Source organism: Suricata suricatta, chromosome 14 (assembly GCF_006229205.1).
Source record: "Suricata suricatta isolate VVHF042 chromosome 14, meerkat_22Aug2017_6uvM2_HiC, whole genome shotgun sequence".
Classification (NCBI taxonomy): domain Eukaryota; kingdom Metazoa; phylum Chordata; class Mammalia; order Carnivora; family Herpestidae; genus Suricata; species Suricata suricatta.
Window position 1 is genome coordinate 76,571,262 of NC_043713.1, and position 24,355 is coordinate 76,595,616.

Consider the following 24,355-nt stretch of genomic DNA (forward strand, 5'->3'; position numbering starts at 1 on the left):
CATAAATCCTAGTCTTAGAATCTGAGCTTCTGATTTCATCAACTGTTCAGATGCCTTTGGAATCCTTTTCTTAAATAAAATCTATGCTTTTTGATTTCAAACGTAACAGATCTTGTACCAAATTCTGACCCAGGAGAATCACACAGGAGCGGTAGCCTTCTATAGGTCAAGCTGGGAAATAAGGGCACTTTAGTGGTCCCGTGTGTACACCGCTACACGTTTTCTGACACGGGTCCGCCTCCTGTGTGTGTGTGTGTGTAAAACTGTTTGTTCCCCTGAATGGGATTATTGTGTTACAACTTTCTTCCTACTTAAACAACATCAGAGTCCTTTCCTCATTAGTATCTGTAGGTAAATCTTGTTCTTTTTAACGGCTGTGTAGAAGTTCTCTGTGGATGTGTAACTTCACACTGATGGCTCTGGGTTGTTTCTAAATTTTGAGACAATGTAATTCGTTCAACAGCTAAGTCAACACACATTGATCAGTCGTATTCTTTGCAGTCGCACAGGAATGGACGGGGACGGCGGAGGACACGGGGAAGCCTCAGCCTGCTGCCAGCAGCAACGACACACCTCTTCACCAGCTGGTGCACGGCCACCAGCTGGCCTGCTCCTGGGTCCGTGGGACCGCCTCTCTGCGGAGACCCACCTTACAGCCACATCTGACATCTGGTGTCATAATGGCAGGGGCGGCAGGGCAGAATCAGGAAGGAGGGGGCGGCCTCAGGGCCAGCATCTGAGATGCCCCCGTGCACGGGGCACCTTCCAGGTGGGACCCAGAACATTTAGTGTGCCCCAGACTGGAGCTGGCTGCCGTCCCTGCAGTGGGGTGAGGTCCTTGGCCCACTGAGTAAGAAGTGATATGGCACTGCAGAGGTTTCCTAAATCTGGGAAGGCTGTGACCTTCAGCATGAAACAGGACCCAGCTGCATACAGGAACCACTAGGAAGAGACCACAGAGCCTTCCAGTCCCAGACTTCTGGTCACACACTGATGAATGAAGAAAGGAACTCCATTTATGTTTTGATTTTAAACTTAAACAGTAAGTCCTCCTCCTACTCCTCCGTCAAAGGCATTACTCCAACACCCACCTGAGCAGCTGGCCCGCCTCCCCAGGACCCCAGCACTGCCTTTCCCAAAAGGTGAGGAGTGGTCAGAAGACTTTGCAAGAGGGTGGCATTTAAAAAAGCACGGTGAATTAAAGATCACTTGTCTGCTGCTCGGGGGAGGGGCAGAGAGAGAGAGAGAGAGACGGAGGATCCAAAGCAGGTGCCAAGCTGACAGCCCAACATGGGGCTCGAACCCACAAACTGTGAGATCACAACCCAAGCCAAAGTCAGATGCTTAACCAACTGCACCACCCAGGCACCCCCTCTGCTGCTATTTAAAAAAAAAAAGGGAAGGGACAAAGAGAACATAAGGCTGGAGGTGTGGGGCTGAGAGAGTCCGAGACAAAAGGCGTGGGGGTGGGTATCTGACTGAAATTTTTGGAGATGACAGTCTACCTTCTTTCTTTGTGGACTCCTTAATAACCCACCCCTACCACTGCCACACATACTTTGCTCTTCTGAGGGGAGCAAGTCATGGTAAGAGGCCAAATTCTGGAGTGTAAAGCAAACAGTCTTCATGTTCTCTCCTCTTCCATCTCAATTAAGCTCATTTTGTGTTCTCTGTGTGCCCGGGGCAGAGTCCATCTCCTCTGGTCGGTACGGAAGGCAAAGACTGCCCCCGCCCTTCAGCTGGGGTTCCCTAGGTGCCATCCTGAACTGCACAGCAGCTTCTCCTTCTCAGACCCATGGTTCTGGAACACTGAGACTGATTCAGGCAGGCCAGCTGGGGCTCTGTTACCAAGTGCCATGCCACATGCTATAAAACCCTGTCCCAGACTTAGACCCTAAGTTCCTTAGGGAAGAAATCCTATCATTCATTCCAGCAACACTGAGACTGACTGATTGGGACATGGTATCCGGCAATATCTGGTGTCCGGTAACCACATCCAGTAACTCACAATAAACACGCAGCTACCCCTTTTTTTTGCTTGACACATTCCCCCATTTCTGAATGCCTAATCCTGCTGCTGGCTTGTATAAAGAATGACTTCATCCTACTCAAAACAGAAGGAGGTTCTGCAGATCCGTCTCCAGACTATAAGGATTCTAGAGTGCTCCAACCGTAGCCAGGCTAAGGTTTTACTCTGACAACACAGCAGACTAGGATATGTGGAAAACCCTCGTGTTTACAAACACTGAAAAATCTGGATAAGACTCAGTCTATTAAACATTCCTCAAACATTCTGTTTAACTCCTGAGAAATCTGAGAAATTGGGAGAAGCCAAAAATGAAGAGGGCGCTAAACCCAGAAGAAGAAGTGGCACTTGTGTCGGGGCGGCGCTGAGGACCTCTGCCAACGTCGGGAGCCTGGGAGCCTGGGCAGACAGGAGACACGTTGTCTGGCCAGCTCGGAGGGGAACCATCGGAACTGAGACATCTGCCTATTGCAGGGCCCTCGTGTGGATGGGTACCGTCAATAAAAAGCAAACCAGGGGGGAAGCCTGTCCGTTGGCAAATAGAGGCTCCCTGGAAACTTGTTTCTGCCTCGGGCTCAGCTCAGGATAGAAGCTGCTGGGCCTGGGTCTGCCCTCACACAGGCTCAGAGTTTGAATGTCTGCTGCCTGCAAGGCCCAGAGCATCCGGGTGGCTCGGCCGGCTAAGCGTCTGACTATCTGATTTCAGCTCAGGTCATGACCTCACGGTTGGTGGGATGGAGCACCACGTAGGGCTCTGTGCTGACAGCCTGGAGCCTGCTTGGGATTCTCTTTCCCTCTCTCAAAAATAAACAGACATTTATACTACCTGCAAGGCCCCAAGTCCCCCCAGCCTAGTAAATGAAGCTGGTAACATGTTCCCTGGTAGCTGGCGGGGTCTTCTCAGGAGGAGGACCCACTCAGCCCTGGCCTCTCCGGAAACCTCCAAACTGCTTTCTTTTCCTCCGCCATTGTGGTGTGGGCGGTTGGCGGTTCTCTCTGTGTCTTCTCACGAGACCTTCAGGATTAAGCAACCCCTGGCCAAGAAACAAAAGCAGAATCATCCTATTTCCCAGTGGATTCAGACGAAAACTGGTAATAAAACCAGGTACAGCTCCAAGAGGAGAGACTGGAGAAGAACCAAGCTGCATCTACAAGGGGTCGCACCTGAGACTGCACACACATTCATGCTGCATGAAGGCCGTGTGTCCTATCCCGTCACTCTGTAAACATCCCTATCACCTGAACAAACAGGCGTGTTTTATTGGGGAATCATTTTTGTCTGCTCCTATGCTTCTGCACCAGTAGGTTCGTTCAGTACTAAATATGTGAGACCTTTTGATTGGGGCAGGGGGGTGGGGATGAGAAAGAGGAAACCTACAAAATCAAGATCAGGCAAATACAAGCTCATAGTGGAAAAAAAAAAAATCCCGGGGTTGGGGGAGGGCAGAGGGGAAACAAACCGTGAGAGACTCTTAAGGACAGAGGGCAGGGACGCCTGGGTGGCTCAGTCAGTTGAGCGTCGGACTTCAGCTTAGGTCACGATCTCACGGTTTGTGGGTTTGAGTCCCACGTCAGACTCTGCGCTAACAGCTAGCTTGGAGCCTGGAGCCTGCTTCAGATTCTGTATTTCCCTCTCTCTCTGACCCTCTCCTGCTTACACTGTCTCTGTCTCTCAAAAATAAATAAAAAACATAAAAAAAGGACAAAGACCAAACAGGGTTGATGGAGGGAGGTGGGTGGGGAATGGGCTAGATGGGCGTTAGGGAGGCACTTGTTGTGATGAGCACTGGGTATAGTATGTAAGTGATGATCACTGAATTGTCCTGAAACCAATACTACACTGTATGTTAACTAAAGTTAAAATAAAAAGTAAAAGTAAATAAATAGATGTCTATGAGGCTCAAAAAAAAAATCCCAACTACAGAAACTCATCATAAATGAGAGGTAGAAAGCAAACAGAATAATTAGACTTCCAAGGAGATCAGATGTTTATTAGATAAAATAAGAAAGTATGCTGAAAACGTTTGTAGAAATAAAAGGGTGAGGAGTCAAAAGCAGCAAAGCTACCTCTGGAAAAACAAACAGAATTTCTAGAAATTATAAAGGCACTAGATGAGCTAGAGAACCATCTGAAGTCCAAGAGAATTCCATGAAGACAGATTTGAAGACGTCACTTAGAATGCAACGCAGAGAGAGGCAGAGATGGAAACTGAGTGAGCGGCCAACAGCACGGAGGAGAGGATAAGCTGGCCCAACACACATGCTCCCTGGGTTCCAGGTGGGAAGCAGAGACGGGATGAGGGCGAGGAAAACTCTGACAGTGGCTAAGAATGTTCTACAGCTGGAAGGGAGGAAGTACAAGAGACCCCAATGAGAAAAAATACAAAGACAAGCCCACCCAGAGACATCAGAGAGAAACCACAGAAAAGTACGAAGAGGAAAAGATCTTCAAAGCAGACAGAAGAGAAAGAGGCCTGAGCACAGCGACCGGTAGACTGAGCCCAGCTCTCAGTGGCCCCAGTGGGGTCAAGACCAGTCGTCTCTCAGGGAGCTGAGCGCAGAGGACCGTCGACCCACAGTTACAAAGGGCCAGCAACACTACCCTAGACTGTGCCCCCCCCCAAAAAAAGAGGTTCTTGGGTAAAAACACAGAGAACTCTTGCACCTGGGAGACCTTCACTAAAGGAATTTCTCAAGAATATACTTTTGGAAGATGGAAAATCATTCCAGCAAAAAAGGTCTGAGGTGCTAGAAGGAACAGTAAGCAAAGATTCAGGTAAATGTGCTTAAAAGTATGCAAATACCAACTATCCACAATAACAATGCCGACGTGGGGGTTAAATAAGTAGATCAAACTGCCTCTGGGGCTCCTTATACCAGACAAGTGCCATGGGTCAGGGCAAGCCACCACGGCCACAAAGATTCCGATGCTGGCAGTACGGTCTGGAGTGGACGGGTACTTCCGGGGGACCCGTGCTGTGTTCGGCACACGGAGGGACTCAGTACGGATCTGATGAAAGAATGGGGGCGTGCTACACATCTCGGCCTGCGTCTATCGATTCCGGGCCCGCGGCACGCCGGCCACAGGAGGGTCGGCTTCACGCATGCAGATGAACACAGTAAGAGTGGCTTTTCCACTCCTGGCGATGTACTGTTTCCTAAGTGGGAGGCACAGTCCGTTCAGTATGGCTCTTGAAGTACGAGGCCAGGACAACAGTACAAAAGGTACCAGAGGAAGACACCTCTCAGTCTTTGGGGTAGACTGTACTCGTGTCAATGACCAGGGTGCTGTCCTGACCTGACATAAATATGACCTGCAAAAATGTGGTTAAAATTTCACTACAACACAATGCAGGGCCTGCGTATTCCTACTCACATGCAAAGCTACGTGAACAGCCTCTATAAATTCACAGATGAGCTAAGATTTAAAAAAAAAATGATGAGGAAGACAGACAATTGGGGAGGGGGGGTCCTAGTGAGAAAAGAGTAAATCATACACAAAACAGCCAATAAAAAAATAAAAAAGCAGTTAATATACATGAATAATGGATGTCTGATTTAAAAGCAGTTTACTCCGATATGATGTAATTTTTGACAATCAGCCAGAGAGACTATTTTGTAAGTCCTTGCCAGAGAGAAGTCAGAGCGACAGGCTTGGTAACGCGGCAGATCTGTGAACATGTGCGAAATGACTTTCCCCAGCAGCCCAAAGGTGACTTTCTGTTGCCAAACAGAAACTTGCCTCTCAGGTGCGCTTAGCAGCAGCGACCAACAAGACGCGAGGCTCAGAGAAACGGGCCCCCGACATGGGCGCAGACCCCTGAAGCGTGGCACCCCCTCCACGGTTTCCATGACATGCTCCTGGCACGGGCCACGCTCACACGCAGCACAAAGGGAGCAGCAGCCTGGGCCGCTTTCATGTTTAAGTTTTAATTGGAGTGACAAGCCCACAAGGCCAAGATATCTCAGGGATGGGAGCGTGTTGCCGAGAGTCGCCAGGCGCTGGGTAGGCAAGGCCCGCGTGCGCTCCCCGGCACCACGTGCCAATGCACCTGCAACCCCCGCTGTTCCAGGACTGGACCCTGCCTGGGAAGGCACTGCCAGTCACCGCGGCCGTGCCAGCGCAGGGCTTTGTGGGGCGGGCAGATGTCTACAAAGGACCAGCACGGGGCCAAAGCAGCACCTATTGTGACCTAAACCCGAAAACAACCCAGAGAGCAAGAAAGAGTAAGCTCGCGTGAACACGCAGGCAGATGCAACCCAAATGTCTCTCTCTCAGCCCTACGCTCGTAGATGCTGGAAACAATAAAGGCAGGCTGACTCTGTGGAGTGAGCAGAATACAGCTCTTGGCTTTGCTTCACAGCTTGCTCTAGAGAATCTCTGTCCTGGGGCTCGAAGAAAGAACAGAGAGGCGGCCACAAAGAACTGGACACGGGGCACAGGAAATCAACAGAAAGGTTCCTTGTCAGAGCAGTCAGCCCGACGGTTAGACAGACATATAACCGAAGGCTGGACATACCCCCGTCCTCCTGTTCTGTCCCCAACATGCCTCGTGGCAATGAAGAGCACGGCCAGTATCAAAGCCCTTCACAAATATTAGCCCATGTAACTGACCAGAGCTGCCGCGAGAAAGAAAGCAACCATATCTCTTTCATAAAGGGAATAAAGGGGGGCTGCAGACTCTGAACTGAATTCTTCAAAAGTACACGTAATGTAACAGTATTTTTTTCCCTTGGAAGATCACAAGTGAGAGGATCATCACGTGAAGGCACCTGGAAGCCAACAGACTCAACATCGTGCCCGAAGCTCATGCTATCACAGTGACTCGGCTCTCAATTCTCCTTGGAGGAGCCTGGGGACTTCCGGTTTGGCCCCAGGTTAGGCTGGAGAAAGGCTCTGAAGGGGGCAGATAGGCAAGAGTGTGGCTGAAATCAGATCACAGACCCAGGACGGCTGACAGAGGAGGGCCGACGACTGCAGTGAATGATTGGCCACAGGGCAAGCAGCCCCCCCCACCGTGTGGCTCACAACGGTGCCCACACGTGTCCTTGGTACATAACGAATACTATGAACAGCAGCTGTTAGTAACAATCCTGATATTCCTTTCATATAACTCCTTTCAGAATATTCCACGTGATTCTCACAGCCACCAAAGAGGAAAACAGACAACTACAAGTGCCTACATTTTATACCTGAAGAAACGGAGGCCTAGAAGTATTTGAATAGCTTGCCCCGATCACACAGGTGACAATAGTCGCCGAGGACACAGCAGGCAGAGCCCAGCTCGTCCCATCCCTGCATCAGTGTCTGCCACCATATCACGGTGCCTTTCTGGAGTCCGAGAAAAATGGTTATTAAAACGGCTAGTGCTTACAGCGTTCTCAGGGGCAAAGGCCCACCCTAACGCAGTCTCTCACCTGAGGCCCAGAGCCCCGTGTGGTGGGGCCATGAGGAAACAGGTGTGAAGAGGTCAAAGCATCTACACAGTGAGAGGTCTGGGGACCAGGATGCAAACCTTGGGGGGCGGGACTCTAAGCTGATGCTCTCTAAACCTCTACCCCAGGATGCACAGAGTGTGGCTCCTGGATGAGTAGCATCACAGCACTCGTGCGACATGCAGATTCTCAGTCCCCACCCCAGACCCCCCGACTCAGAAGCATTGGGGTAGGGTGCAGAGATCTGTCTATTTCTATGGCTCCGGCATCTAAGGACCCCTGCACTACACCTACACGGCCTCCCAAGCCAAAAATAAGTCTCCACCAGGACAGAATTGTCACTCAACTATAAAGGCTCACTTCCTGCCTTGCAGGTGATGCCAATCCAGTTAGGAATAGTGCTGGGCAGTGACAGTACCAAAACGTGAGATTTACACCCATGTCCCGCACAAGTCAGAGAAGGGTATGCACTGACAGCCAGACATCAGTGCGGCTCCTTCTGGGAAGCAGGACTCTGGATGGACCTTTCCTGAAAGGACATGAGGTGACAGGAGGGCAAGAGGGAACGCTGCTGCTTGTCAGGAACAAACATGGCGTATTCTGGACCGAGGGGGCCTCACTGGAGCGAGGGGCTCGTCCTGGACGGAAACCTGACTCCCCAAGGTCTTGAGGGCCAGGCTGAAGGCCGGCAGCAGGGCTCCCCTCCTTCCCCAGCACGCATTTGTCACTCTGCTAAAACCGGACGGGCCCACGAGGACGCAGGCTGATGGGTGCTGTGAGTGCAGTGGTGGGGAGAGGGCGGACACAAGTGAGGGGGGCCTGGGGAGCGATGACCTTCGTGTCACTTTTTTCACGAGACAAGAGTTCACACCACAAGGAAACTCTGCAGCGCAGTGAGGCCGCCCAGGAGCGTAGATGGAGCCCAGCCAGAGGTTCTGCCCCAGAAAGAGCCAAAGGATCTGGGTAGTGAATCTGGTCCAGAACCAGTCAGTTGGTGCCTTATCAATGGACGTTTCTGGAGCAGGAGAGCTGAGCAGAGGCTGGGGCCCACATCCCAGCAGATCTGCTTTCTGCCTGCCCAACGGTTCACGATTCCTGGCCTCGGTTCGTTTTGTGTTTGAAACAGTGACCATCTTACAATTCTGTAAGTTAGAAACCTACTGTGGGTCTCACTGGCTAACATCCAGGTGTCAGCCATGTTCCCCGCTGAAGCCTGGAGAAGAATCTGCTTCCTTGCCTTTTCCCACTTCTAGAAGCTGCCCACACTCCCTGGCTCTTAGATCCCTTCCCTCCATCTCAACAAGGGGTCAGGACCTTCTCACAGGGCATCACTTCGCACCCCCCCCTTCCACTTTGAAGGACCCTGGTGATTACACTTGGCTTCACCAGATAATCCAAAACAATCCCCTTAATTTAAGGTCAGGGGACTGGCAAGCTTACGTCCAGCTTCTACGTAACCTATTCACAGGTCCCAGTAATGGTGGACGCTTGGTGAGGGGCACTCTTGGATTCCTGGCCTCACTGGGACACGCTGTGAACCTTGTAACTCATCTCAAATTCCTTAATTTGGAATGTGATCAACCTTTCCTTTACCCTGCAAATTAAAACACAGAGAGAATGCTTAAAAGAATAACTTTTGTGTCCATTAGGACTCATCTGCAACTCAATAATTTATCATTATTAACCCACTCTAACATGACGCCTTATTGGAGCCTGAAGAGCTGCACGAATGAATAAATCATATTCCACCTATGGACTGAATAAAAAGCAAAGTTCTCCAATTTGTAATATTTTGTTAGTCTAGTCCAAGCTGCTATGCATACTTTAAAACAGCAAAATACCTTAAATATTCTGAAATTCCACTCACACAGGTCATTTTCTGTGTGCCTTCTTTCTCCTACTCTCTGCCACACTCCCATCGGTTTCAAATGTGTGTGTGTGTGTGTGTGTGTGTGTGTGTATGTGCGCATCAAAAGTGTGCAGCCTGTTCTACAGTGTTACTGTGTTTACTTCTAGAGCCAAGACAAACATTTCTCCCCCCCGCCTTGATCTTTATTAACTTAAAAACAAGCTAACTTTTAACCCTAATAAAACCTAGTTGCTGCTTGGGCCATATTTCCTCCAAGGCTGATCTGTCAGAAACAAACCAAAGCCATACCTATTTGTGAGGTCAAACAAACACAGAGGTCAACTCCAAGTTCGCGCTCCTCCATGGGTGTGGCATGATAAACCAGGATGGAGATTCCATATAAATAATCAGGAAAGCCATTAGAAAAATCAGGCCCTATTGATAGATCTGTAGATCTTCTTTGGATAGGTGAAGGGGAGGAAGAGGCACAAGTTATAAACAGTTATAAACAAGTCATGGGGATGAGAGGCACAGGGAAGGTGGTCAGCGAGCGGCACTGTAAGCGCACTGTGTGTTGACAGCCGGTAACTACACTGACCTTGGTGAGCACAGCACAGCGCACAGAACCGCTAAGTCACTATGTGGAACAGTGAAACCAATACAACTGTATGTCAGCTGTATTTCAAAAAGAGAGAGAAAAAATTAGGCCCTAAATAAATTCTCAGCAAATTCAAGAGGCAAAAGAGAAGAGAGGCAACCTTGGTTTATATACCTCAATGTAACCATCGTGTCATCTTGCTTAGAGCTGTGAGAACACCGGTTAATGTTTATAGGAGTCCGAGGATGAGAGCTGGCGCACAGAAACCAGACACACGTGAGTGAAGACAAGGCAGCCGTCCAGCCCTCTCCGACGAGGCTCCGCGGGCCAGAGGTTTCGACGCAAAGTGACTCCGCATTCACACGAACTTACTCCATTTGTTCTGCAAGAAGCTAAATGGGTCCATCCCTTATCTATTCCAAATGTATTCTTGCAAAACAATTCTCCGGAAACGGAATCTCGGCCAGCACCACAGACTGTTGTCACAAGTCCGGCTGCAGCCCAGCCCCGCACCAGCCCCTGGGCCCCCGTGTGCCAGCCAGCCTGCGCCACCCAACGCTGCTTCCCCGCTCCCCGAACCTCTCCTCCAGGTCTGATGCCTCCGCCTGGGCTTGCACGGGGCCCAGGCTCTCCTGAACTCCTGCTTGACCTAGAGCTGGGGGGTGGGAGGGGAAGGAGGAAGCGACAGTGCTGAGCTCCAGCTGTGCGCATAGCCCACTTCCTGCCTCTCCCAGGTCTCCCTTTCCAAATGGGGAGCCTGAGGCGTGCAAGTAACCGGCCTCAGGCCCTTGCGGAGCCCCCAGTCGGTGCAGCGCTTCCCAAACGGAGCTGACAACCCTTCCCCTGGGTTTCCCTTCTCCGACTCCGTCACTCCCTCTCAGGCCTGGCTCAGGACCGCCGGAGACCCTGAAGCCCCTCAGCTCCCGTGAGCAGTTAGTATTCCAAGAAATGGTTTTTGCAGAATCGCCTGTTGTGGCCATGGAGGATATGGGAGGCCATCGGTCCGAAGGCTCTCTGAGGTCACAGATTCCATGCTCTGTCCAGAGAAACCCTAGGGCCAGGGCGGTGCTCCAGGGCTGTGACAGCATGTGAGCACTATCATTAACAATACACAATTCTACCACCTCAGACGCTGGTTTAATGCTAAAACGTGTCCAAAATGCATCTGAATGTCCAACCATCATCTGTTTATCTGTAGACCTTTTCATCACCTTCGAGTCCAGCAACTTCAGGAAGAGGGGCCTCCACAGGGCCTCGGGTCCGTTTGCTGGTAAGGCCCACCAGGCTGTAAGCTCCCGAGCGGATGTCCTGTGTCTAGCATTACAGTACGTGTGCAGTAAGCAGTCATCAACAATGGCTGCAACCTCAACAGCAAAAATGACAGTCAACCTCACTCAGGAGCCCAGAAAACTGGTCTCCGAGAGCTGTTTTCTTAAATTTCTCCTAGAACTGTGTGTGTGTGTGTGTGTGTGTGTGTGTGTGTGTATGTAAATTGGTAAAGTTTTTAAGGTGAGAGTGAAGAGAATATCGGTCATTTACTTTGTGAACTTTAAATCTTAAATCAGTCACCCTGCTTGTGAAATACCAAGCTTTTATTCTCTGGACTAGAGCCTTGAGCAGAAGACGGACCCCATATCCTGGCGTAGGTAGTGGAGAGCGGGGTCCCAGTCCACGGCGCTGCGGGTCTGATTCCAAAGGCTCTCTCAGACAGAACTTTCACCTCGTGACGAGTGCAAGCGACCAATCCAGAGTCTTTCCACGTCCACGTACGGGGAATGATTATCATAGGAGACGTTAGCAACTCCTTTCCAGCGTGATGTAAGCGGAGGCGGCAGCGCCAAGCCGGCGTCCTCGTCCGGCACAGTCCAGCCTTTACTGCACTCGCGTCGCCCTGATTAGGATGCGCGCTGCGAGCCGCTTCATACAATCTGCCCTCGAATGCCAAGTACGTCAGAACTACATCAGGAAATAGGTCCAAATCCGTAGAGTGATGCTAAGAGCCCTAAGTGGGTGTCTCTCTCCTTTACGAGGCATGAGACTCATCATCAACATAATGCTCTTAAATGAGGCACTTCTATCTTCTAACCCTCTACCTCCAAGAGTGAAATTTAATTCAAGCAGCCAAAGAATTAATAAAGATAATAGAGTATCATAAATACCATTCTCACGGAGGAAGTACTTTTGACAGAGTCAGGAAATGTGAGACATAAAAACAAATCTTAGAGGGATGTTCAGAGGTGACACCGATTTCCACACTGCAGCATGATGGAGAGGCCAGAGCACTTACTCGCCATCACATTTGTTTTCCTTCAGTCACTTGGCAGAGGCTACCTTTCGGGTCATTGATGAAACTGACGTTAAGAGCCCAAGAAGGTGACATCGAAACTCTGGAGCCCCTAAGCCTCGAGACCCTTGCACACAGGCAACCCAAGATGTAGCATGGTGCACTCTCTCTCTGGATCCTCCCACCTGAGCTGGAAACAGCTGGACAGGAAGCTGTGTGTTATAAGCCTTTTCCTTTTTCCTTTCTAATGTTTTTAAAAGTTCATTTATTTTGAGAGAGCGAGTGAATGGGGGAGGGGCAGAGAGAGAGAGAGAGAGAGAGAGGGAGGGAGGGAGGGAGAGAGGGAGAGAGAATCCCATGCAGGCTTCATGCCCAGCACGGAGCCTGAAGCAATGCTCCATCTCACGACTGTGAGATCACGACCTGAGCTGAAATTAAGAGCTGGACACTTGTGGCGCCTGGGTGGCTCAGTCGGTTGAGCATCTGGCTTCGGCTCAGGTCATGATCTCACGGTTTGTGGGTTCGAGCCCCGCATCGGGCTCTGTGCTGACAACTCAGAGCCTAGAGTCTGCTTCAGATTCTGTCCCTCTCTCTCTCACCCTCCTCTGCTCACGCTGTCTCTCACTCTCTCTCTCTCTCTCTCAAAAATAAATTTAAAAAGTAGTAAAAAAAAAAAAAGAGTTGGACACTTGACCACCTGAGGCTCCTACAAAACTCTTAAGATGAAATGCACTTCTGCTATGTTCCGTGTTTCATTTCCTTAGGAGACTATGCCTAGTAAGAGGGCTAGCTTCTCGACAAGGGCAAGTTGTTGAGGTCTATGCAGAATGCCGCTGTCACGCTCCAATGCCAGGAACACGACTGGCGCTCTGTAACTCTCTGTGCCGAGTGCACGTCCGGCTGGCTAGCTAGATCCGAGTGGATGGATTCGAACCACTATTACTTGATGCTCAGACAGCTGTGCTGCCTCTAAAATGCTGATGTGACCATCGTATGGTGCGAGGAGGTTCTCCAGCTAAACAGAAATGCCTCCTCTGCAGCACCTCTACAGGTTACGGGAATTCTGGTCGCTGACTCAAACTGTGTATCAGCATTTGGATTTCACTGTACGCTTTGATCACAGTTGATCAATAACAGATTACAGCTAAACCCCAGTTCTGTATCAATACACACGAAGATAAACCAAACTCTGTTCTCATAAAGCCTTCATCGGAATTCAAAATCAACAAGCCAGGGGCACAGACACGAACCCCCCTGAGTATATGGCGCCAAGGCAAACTCTATTGGTAACAGTCTCACACCAACCTCATAAAATGTGCTGGGCCACACGCAGTCGGGCCACAGCACGGATGTAGCCAAAGCACGGTGCTCACAAGCACAGCGACCCTGAGCACGCACGTGAGGCTGTTTGGGGATTATGATATTACATTATCGGACGACAGGAGGACACTAAAACCTCACAGAGCCACCCATAACGTGGCTTAATTCACACAGAGGTATCACGGAACAATTTCAATTCCAAAAACGCATGGTACTCTCAGGAAGCAGGCAATCCATTAAACGCAGTCAGACGGGACGTGCTGCCTCCTTAGAAGTGAGGGACGTCTCCTAGGGAAAGGTTGGCTTCCCTCACGTTCCAGGAGCGGCACTCATGTTGGAGAAACGGCTCCACACAGAGTGATTCCCACACTGCGAACCACCACCGGCTCTCCACCCACACAAGCGTTGGAGGGTTTGGAGCCACATTCACAAAGTATCTGGATGACGAGTGTTACTGTCAGATTTCGAAGAGGTTGTTAAACACGCTCTTGTAGTGAATTTACTTCCACTCTTCATTTCAAAACCCCGATGAAAAATACTGGGTTAACCACTTATTTGAGGGAGTATAAATTTTAAAAATGGATTTTCAAAATTTTTTAAAAATTTAAAAAGCGGGGGCACCTGGGTAGCCTAATCGGTTGAGTGTCCAACTTCGGCTCAGATCATAATCTCATGACTGGGGGGTTTGAGCCCCGCATCAGGCTCTCTGCTGACAGCTCAGAGCCTGGAGCCTGTTTTGGATTCTGTGTCTCTTTCTCTCTCTTCCCTTCCCCTGTTCACGCTCTCTCAAAAATAAATAAATGTAAAAAAAATTTTTTAATGGATTTTCATAAAATCAATGGATTAATCAGCTGATCCTTATAATCAGTGCTCTTAATTGGGTTGGAAAACCCAAAAGGCATCTGAAACAGCTCTTCCTTACCTCAGTATTGAAAGGATGCATCTGGTCTAATTTTGAGCTGAACTATCCCTTTACCAGTTTCTCAAATATATCCACTCACATAAGTCAAAGAGAAGGAAGACCTGCCTATGAAAAATTTATTAAAATATGACAAATTTAAACCAGGCTAGTGCTAAATATAACTGTCACCTCACTATGCCAAGAACTTGAGAAAGAAATGAGATAACCAAAACCTGAAAGTGTGATGGATGAGACCTTAGAAAGCAAACAGCCTCTCTTCTTTCAACAAATGAGCTCAGCGGGGACCAGAAAAGAAGGTGTTCTCAGAGCCCGAGAACGGAAACTGCCCTAGGACACCGACCACTGTCCCCTCCCCCACCTCCTGGGAAGGGAGTCCTACCACCACTGAATGTGCTCCGGCGAAACAGGCCAACCTGACCACAAAGGGGGTCTGTGAGGTTACAATAAGCCACATGTACTTTCTGCCACTTTATGCATCTTCCTCGATGGAGAAGAAGTCTGAGGAATCCAGGACGCTTCCCTTCTTTGAGCACCCACGAAGCTGCGAAGCCAGTCTACGGCCACACCACCCTGGACACGCCCGATCTCGGCTGCTCTCGGGAGCCAAGCAGGGTCGGGCCTGGTTAGTACTTGGCTGGGAGACTAAGCTGCAAAGCCAGTGATCACCTAGATGATGAGCCCTGACCTTACAGGGGAAACAGGAAAAACCACGACCAGCGGCCAGCCTTCAAGTACGAGAGGGGGAAGCACAAGCACCGTGATGGTCGCGCTCACACGCCAGGCACCACACTTAAGGCTTTACAGACAGGCTTTCATTTAACCCTGCAATTATACGACACGGCCACTGTTCCGAGCTCCCCGGGGCAGCAAGAGGGTCAAGCACCCTGCTTGAGGTCGCTCAGGGCAGGGCACGACGGAGCTGGTACTGAAACTCAGGCCGTGCGCAGCCAGAGTCCGGCTCTGCGCCCGTGCCTCGTGCTGCTCTGCGGAGGGGCCTCCTCCCCGCAGGGAAGGGTGCTGCCAGGAGCCGCGGGCGCAGGGACGTTCCTTCCCAAGCACGGCACCCATGGGCAGCAGGGTCAAGAGCAGGCAAATTGGGGAAAAACAAAGCCAAGAAATAAATAAAAAATGGAATCTCTTTCTCCCCTGATTCCACTGGAAGAGAAAGAGTCCTATAAATCAGCTTTACGTCTAACGACTCGGCCTGCAGTCAAGATAGTAAAATGCTGGGCAGCGATAAAATGTAGTCATCACGGAGAGAATGTCAATTAAAAACTTGTCTCCTTAATTCTGGCTTGGGGTTTATCAGAAGGCCCTTTTATGCTCCACTGGTGAGAATACAAATTTTGCTACAACTCTTTTAGAGAGTAACTTGGTAACGTCCGTCACCGTCTTGAGTGCGCGCACCTTCCACCCAGGCAACAGAGCTGCTAGAAGTCCACCCCAGAGGTCGGCCACACGAGGACCTGCAGAAGTTGCATTACGCACTGTTGTCTGTAATCGCCGAAACAGTGAAAGCGACCTCAGTGCCCACCAGTGAGGGCGGTGGACACACTCAACTGGAATCCTAGGGAGAGGGGGCACGGCACGCCCGTGGACGTGGAAGGCTCTCTAAGGTACGTTACTGAATAAAAATGCTGAGTACAGAACAGTGTGTACACTACGATCTTGTTTCCTCGAAGATGTTTTTGCTGTATAAATGTATCTATGAACACATTAAAGTTTTCTTGATGGATACCTAAAAAATGCTTAATAGTTTCTTCTGTGGAATGGGCCTAGGGGAAGGGAGGAGAAAGGAGATAATTACTTTTCATTTTATATCCTTTAAAAGTGCTTCAGGTGTGTGGGTTTTTTTTTTTTTTACCATGCTACATATATATATGATCTGAATACATTTTAAAAATTATAGCATCCGAGAGCCTTAATTTTTCAATTGCCTTCTAAAAAGTAAAAATCAATCTTTTTTTTTTTTCCTAATTATGCGCCTTCCTATCTCTGTACCTTGTTTCCTTCGTACACCCATCCCAGACTCTTCACTCCAAAAGCAGCCCGGCTGGCTGAGACGTCCAGACACGTGACGGGCTGGCCGTAGACGTAGTGCAGGGTCCTGGCAGCGTCTTCGGCTCTTAGCAGGTACACCAGGTCTCCAGCCGAGGCCACTGCCACGGGACCCCCCCCGGTGTCTGGGACAATTTCAAGGCAGTCCACCTGCGGGAGGGAAGAGGGACACGCCCGTCAGGTCTCACCGGCAGCGCATCCGTACTTGGTCAAAAACACACGATGCCTCCCACATGTCAGTAAGACCAGCGGCCTAACAGAAAAAGGTGGGCAAAGAGACAGTTCATAGGGAAGGAGAACTCAGTTCCTACACTAATAAAAAGATGCTCTTTGTAAAAGAAACACACCATGTTCCTAATAAGAGAAATACAAAGTAAAAATTCACCAAGATACCATTTTTCCAGTCATAGCAGTAAAGATCCATTAGCTTGATAGGACGTTGGTCTGGAAGCAGGGGGAACAGTCACATCTGTGGATCCCACGCATGGCTGGCGGGAGGCAGCCGGCCCAGCCTCCCTGGGGGAGACTCTGGTAGTGCTCATCACGATGTCAAACATGTACGCTCTGAACCAGCATGTACTTACAAACACACACACACGCACACACACACACAGAACAACTGCATACGAGGTTATTTGCTGTAACACTATGTTGTCATGGCTAAGACCTGGAAACACCTAAACATGCCTTACTAAGGGACTCCACGGAATACCATGTAGTCACAGGAAAAAAGCATGCTACAAATGGAATCATCTCCAAGATGATTTTTTTGCAATTTTTTGCAAATAGCAGAAACGTGCAGCTAAGAGGCTAAAAATAGCAGTGTTATCTGTCCTCTGCTGCTTTCCAGGTCATGGAGGGTAGGAAGGCCACCAGGAGCTCCTGACCGCACAGTGCAACCACTGCCTCCAATCCCCCTTCAGGAGCCCCTTGCTTTTCCACACCCTCAGTGGCACATTTCTCCCAAGCACGTTCACTCCAAGTTTTCGCCTCCTTGAGGAAATTCTCAGAGCACAAGTGCGGGTGTGCCACGCTGTGAACCATGAAAACCACCGCGTGCAAGGACAGCGTGGCCCTGACAAGCCAAACGAGTTCAAAAGCCTGAATCCCGAGGACTGTCCAGCAGAGCTGGAGAGACAGAAATCACTGGGGGACTCTGCTAATCCTCGGGCCCACGAGGGTGAGCCGGGGCCCTACGTCCAAGCTGAGGACTCATCACAAAGGACCCGCTAGGCCAGGACTGCAGCTCGGGGGGAACGGCGGAACGTGTGATTCGGGGAGCCCACCTGGGGAAGACAAAAATGGCCCCGCTCTCATGGCCTGGGAGGAGCCTTCTCCAGGGACGGCACCCCTCATCTGAGAGGAGAAATCAGGCATACGGGGGGGGGTGTATCATAGGCCGCCAAGCAGTTGTGGCTTGCTTCTTTGCTCCCCCATTCTAAAAGTCACTTCTTAGTTCCCTAAAATCAACATCCCCGGTCTAGCTGTTTAATTTCACTTTAGTGTTGGACTTCTGACAGACCGAGGGGCTCAGACGGGCTGGTGGTGCCGTGTGCCAGGCGCTGTGAGCTGTAAACTGCTGCAAGAAGCTTCCAGTCGGTGCCAGGATGCCACCTTATTGCCAAGGCAGGATTTACATGTTAGGGAGGACCTCACATCTTAAGTAACTGTCTGAATTCACATAATTATTGCTAGTCTAGAATGTTCTTTAGGCAGAGACCAAATACCAAGCACTACGGTAGTTTTGAGAACAAAGAGAGATGGTGCGTGCGCTTTTCCTAATAAAACCCCAAGAGGAGGATCCGACGGCTTGGGGGAAACACCAGCCACGCTGCGGATATGGTCACTAGAGGGATGAGAAGCTTATGCAGGCGAAGCGCGGACGCCAAGGCTGACAAGGCCCCCGCCCGGGGAAAGGGAGAGAAGCAGGGTGTGTTCCGGGTCAGACCACCAATTCATTATTCAGCCCTGGCTTTTCTGCTCGCTCTCCTAGTGCCCAAATCGAGTTTGTTTATATTGAATCCAAATTTAGCACAGATCTGAGCTTTCCCTTCTGATCACAGAATCACCTCCCACAGTAGAAACGTGGAGGCCCACGGGCAGCTGAGCGTGGACAGAAGCTCCATGTCAAGAACCCTCGAGATTGGCGGAGCGTCGCGCGTGACGCCCTGGCACCGGCTGCCCAATTAACACTGACTTAGATCTGTCTTCACTCAGGAGTCACTCTTAATTCCAGGTGAGAAAATCTTAGGCGGTAGGAAGTGTAGGATGGAAACCTTCCCTCCCATATGGACTGGGATGATGCCGCTGAATTCATTTTCACTTCTAGGATAGGCCAGAAACCGAGCTCAGATTTCCAGAGGCGAACATCTCACGCCGGTGAAGGAGGCGGAGGAGCACAGAGACCAGAAGCCCTGGCCCCGAAGTCGGCCCTGGGGTCTGAATCTCAGCCTCTTCGCTCTGAGATCCGGGGCCAGTCGGTTCGCTGCTCGAAGCCTCTCCTGGCTCTTTGGTACCGGGGAAAAGAACACCATCTCCCTGTTTTGGCAGGGCTGCAGAGAGATTCTGAGCTGTAAGACCCACAGGAAGCCCTGAGTGAACGGGAGCTGCCGACACCATTACCATCTGTTGAAATCTGACCCAGAGAATCTAAAAACGGAGAATAAAGTGACAAGACTAAAAAGCTCACCAGTTTCTGAACTTCGAATTCTGCGGTGATTTGCCAGTAGCCCTCGTCATTGGGGCGCAACATCACGACATCAAAAGCGGAAGCTGTGGCAACAGTGGCATCTTCCTGGCTGAGGGCAAGCGCCTGTATTCTTGCGTCATGCTCAAAACGGTGGATGGGGTACTTTCCGGTCTGTAGATCCCAAATATTAAGAAATCCTATAGAGGGAAAAACAATGCAGGTAATTTAAAATTCACTGAAAATGCACAATCATAAAGCAATTGTGCAATATAAAGAAAGTTAAAAGGTAAATAATACATTTGCATCACATATAACAAAGGGCAAATTTCCTTAACAAAGAGCTTCTAAGATTCAAGAAGAAATAAAAAAGCAATGGGGAAGTCAGCAAAGGAGAAGAGCATGCTGGCCACAGTAAAAGAAATAAAACTGACATATAAACATAAGAAAAATGCAAAACTTCACTCATAATTAGAAAAATACAAAAACGTAACATTATTTTTCATCAAATTGACAAAGATGAAAAATTTCATAAAGCATTTGTTGTTGAGGACATGGGGAAATAGGCTTTAAAAAAAAACGTTTTGGGGCACCTGGGTGGCTCAGTCGGTTAAGCGCCCAACTTCGGCTGAGGTCACAATCTCAGTTTGTGGGTTTGAGTCCTGCATTGGGCTCTGTGCTTATAGCTAGCTCAGAGCCTGGAGTCTGTCCTCGGGTTCTGTCTTTCCCTCTCTCTCTCTGTTCCTCCTCTGCTTGCACGGTCTCTCTCTCAAAAAAATAAATAGAACATAAAAAATTTTTTAAAAACTCTTTATTTCTTTGGGGGGGGGAGGGGGGGCAGGCAGAGAGGCAGAGGCCTAGGGGCAGAGAGAGAAAATCCCAAGGAGGTTCCACGCTATCAGTGCAGAGCCAACCCAGGGCTCCATCTCACAATCAAACAATGAGATCATGACCTGAGCCAAAACGGAGTCAGACTCTTAACCGACTAAGCCACCCAGGCACCCTAGGCTTTATCCTAAATTGTTGGTGGAGATGTAAACTAATTCACCCAACTTTGGAGTCAGTTTGACAGTATCTACCAGATTACAAATGTCTATAGGACAGTCACTGAAAGGTTTTTAATTATGTCAAAAGATTAGAAGCTATCTAAATGTGCAGCACAGTTTGGAATTTAAATAAAACGAGCAGTTAAAAATACTGAGCCTCATACATAAGCTATATGAAAGATCAACAAAATATATTACTAAATGAAAAAAGTGAAGGACAGGGTAGTGGTACATAGCATTTTATACTACCTCTGTGTTTTAAGAAATTTACACACACGCACACACACACATACACACAGACTGTCCTTGTGTATGGAAGGACACACAAGAAACTGGTGCTTGGCCTCGAAGGAAAGAAACCGAAGAGAAGGGGCAAGAGTAGGAGGGCATTTTACTGTATACCCTCTTGTGTACTCTGAATTTTTTCCCCAAAATTATTTTTACTAAAACAATAAGTTTTAGAAAGTGTTTTTATGAGAGAGACTTAACAATAGGAGGACACATAAGTTGCTGAATATTCTGAACACATGGAGTTCTTAATTCATTCTCCTAATCGTCCATTCATGCAACAAATAACTCTTCCCAGTTTTACTGACAGAGTTAACATGTGAGTTTGAGTTGTGCAGCACAATGACTTGATAGATGCATATACTGTAAAGTGATTTCCACAGTACTTGCAGTTAACACACATCACCTCACATAGTTAACAAATTTCTTTTTCCTTAGAATGAGAACGTTTAAAATGTACTCTCTTAGCAACTTTCCAATATACAGTCCAGTATTAACTGTGGTCTACATGTTGTAGGTTAGATCCCCAGAACTGATTTATAGTCTAACCAGAAGTTTGGACACCTTTCGACCACTTTTATGATTTTTCCTACACCTCCATCCCCAGGAATCACAGATCTGTTCTCTGTTTGAGGGTTTTTTTTTTTTTTTTTTAGATTCCACCCATAAGTGAGACCATACAGTATTTGGTTTTCCTCCGACTTATTTCACTTAGCATAACACCCTCAAGGTTCACCCATGCTGTTGCCCATAGCGGGATAGCCTTCCTTTTCGGGCTGACGAGTTCTCCGTTGTGCGTACATGCCACGTTTTCTTGATCCAGCCACTGTCAATGGGCACTTAGGTTGTTTCCGTGTCTTGGCTCTTGTGACTAACGCTGCAGTGACCATGGGGGTGTAGACAGCTCTTCAGGACAATGATTTCATCTCTCTTGGATCTATTCACAGAAGTGGAATTATTGGACCATATGACAGAGTTCTAGAGTTCATTTTTTGAGGAACCTCCATACTGTTTTCTAGTGGTTGCACAAATTTACATTGCTGCTCACAGTGCCCGAGGGCTCCTTTCTCTCCACGCCCGCGCTAGCACTTGTCCCTGGTCTTTGATGACCGGCGTTCTAGCAGGTGTGAGATAGTATGCACAAAATGACTGAGCGCGTTATAATACTGGGCACCGTGCTAGATGCTAGCAAGATCTGAAACAGCCACCAACGTGTATTTTACATCCTTCCTACTGCCACCCTCCTCCAGCCACGGTGAGCACGGATGCTTTGCTTTGCCCTGTTGTAAAATACACTTGTTAAAAACCTCGATTTACCTACACGCCCTTGTCTCCCGCTCCCTGAACGCGGCTACCCAGAGGAATTCCCCTTACACACACTGCCGCGTCTCCACCTTCCTCAGTCTACAGCAGTGACACCCCCCCAAGTGTGGTCCTCAGCCCTGCAGCGCCCCCCAACTGCAGTCTCGGGGAGGGGGGGCGGAGGATGTTAGGCATGCAATTTTTTGGGCAACAGAAACTCTGGGAATATTCGCTCAAGTCTGAGAACCAGACTGTCTACAGGAACTTATACTCTTCTATCAGAAATAGAAACTTTCCTGTACTTGGAATGACATTTATTCTTTTCTCGCCAAAAAAACCAAATTCTTTTTATCATTCCTACCCACTTCTTTCCCTGCAAAATGTACCCAAGAAAATAACTGCTGTCCGCATCATACTGGATAATGTCTTGCTTCAATTCCCACTGATTTTTCAAAGTTCCCTGGGAAATGATTGCATTGAAATAACAGTCTATGGTTATTTGAGTTCCAGTCCAGCTCCACCACTTGCTAGCTGAAGGCCCTGGGGGCAAGTTACTTTAAGCTGGGAGCCTCTTTATCTGTAAAACTGAAGATAACATTACCTACTGCAAAGGACTGTTGCACAGACAAAAGGGGAAAAGCCACACACAAGGCTGGGAATAGGCCAATCATTTTTACCTGTTATGAGGTCGGCCATGTTGTAAAGCATTATTTACAATCTATTAATAACGTGAATTTCCTCTGTTGCTCATCCAAAAACCTAGTCCTACTTCCTACAACTTCCTATTACCTAAAACAGATAAAGCTTTTTAACATTTCTTCTCCTTGAAATCCAAGTGCTTTGAACTTAGGATCTTAACCATAAAGCATCATTCAGTACTAGATACACAGTCAGAAGCAGGTAGCGCGTCTGGGCTGCTTTGCAAGGTTTTTAAACAGCCAGAAGGCTAAGTAGGCAACTGCAAACAGAAGCAGAACTTTCTTCAAGTTAGGTGTTGCTCCGGACATAAAACAGCGTTTTTTTTTCTAAGAACTGCAAGGCACTAAAGGGGGAAGCAGATCACAAACAGCTCCATGTCACGTTCCCCTGGCAAATCTTTCGGCAAATTCTCTCCACTCTGGACTCAGAAGAAACAGAGATGCTGAAGAAAATGCTGAGTACACATAAAACAGGAGAGCATATTCTAAGATGTGCCTCCTCCAAATATTTCTGCATTATGTTTGTTTGCCTTTGTTCAGATATGTCACAATAAACAGTAATGAGAAATAAAATTTGCAATTTTCACAGAGCTTCTGAGTAGGGAGACATTTTCATTTGTCTCCTCTCATTGAGTGCTCACTTCCATTTTGGGAGGAACATCATTATCCTCCTTTCACAAAAGAGAACAGAAGCTCCGAGTGGTTAAACAACTGGTCGGCAGCCACTGGGTATGTGATGAGGCTGGGCTGGAATTGCGCTGGGAGAGTGCAGGATGTGCGGCTGCCTCTCCAAGTGCATAAACTAACCAGGAGCTCCATGAGCAAATGACGTAAACTTGCCTGGATTCTGCCAAATGTGGAAGTTAGTCAACCACGGCTCACTCTAAGCACACATGGAGTTTATCTATAAACACATTTTTCATTATTAATCAACTACTCGGTTTTGTCGGCATCATTATTCCAACAAAATCTTATGCAATAAAATACACTTTGCTCCAAGGCTCAGTTTCACAGAGCTATCCTAAGCTATCCTAAGAAAGGTCCTTTTGGAAAATATATCCTAGGGTTCCCTCAATTTAATGGCCCCAGTCTTTTCTGGACACCTACAGCGTCATCCTCTTTATCAATTCTCTCTACTCCCTTCAACTACTCAGCAGATAAAGCTTAGTCAGACCCTTCCTTGTCGACAGCACAGTCCTCCAAGACCACGTTTAGATGTGTGAACATTTAAGACTGTTATGTCTCTACAGGCACCCTCCTACACTGTTGGTGGCAATGTAAACTAGTGCAGCCGCTCTGGAAAACAATGTGAGGTTCCTCAAAAAACTATCCATAGAACTCCGTTATGACCCAGCAATAGCACTGCTAGGGATTTACCCAAGGGATACGGAAGTGCTGATGCCTAGGGGCACATGCACCCCAATGTTCACAGCAGCACTGTCAACAATAGCCAAATCACGGAAAGAGCCTAAATGTCCATCGCCTGATGAGTGGATCAAGAAGATGTGGTATATATACACAATGGAGTACTACATGGCAATGAGAAAGAATGAAATCTGGTCATTTGTAGCAAAGTGGATGGACCTCGAGGGTGTCATGCTAAGCGAAATAGGTCAGGCAGAGAAGGACAGATACCATATGTTTGCACTCATAGGTCTAACAGGAAAACAGGAGAAACCTAATGGAGGACCAGGGGGAGGGGAAGAGGGAAAGAGAGTTGGGGAGAGAGAGGGACACAAAACTTGAGAGACTATTGAATGCTGAAAACGAACTGAGGGCTGAAGGGGGAGGGGGATGGACATGGAGGAGGGCACTTGTGGGGAAGAGCGCTGGGTGTTGTAT

General features: G+C 48.6%; 1 protein-coding gene across 1 annotated transcript in view; it reads right to left on the minus strand.

The window, feature by feature from the left end:
* Positions 1-24,355, minus strand: part of FBXW8 (F-box and WD repeat domain containing 8) — a 107,748-nt gene that overhangs the window by 18,839 nt on the left and 64,554 nt on the right. Inside the window, exons 6-7 of the mRNA XM_029921828.1 lie at positions 19,183-19,379; positions 16,437-16,643 (exon numbers count right to left, since the gene is read on the minus strand). Coding sequence (XP_029777688.1) covers positions 16,437-16,643; positions 19,183-19,379 — 404 coding nt within the window. The remainder of the gene's footprint in view (positions 1-16,436; positions 16,644-19,182; positions 19,380-24,355) is intronic.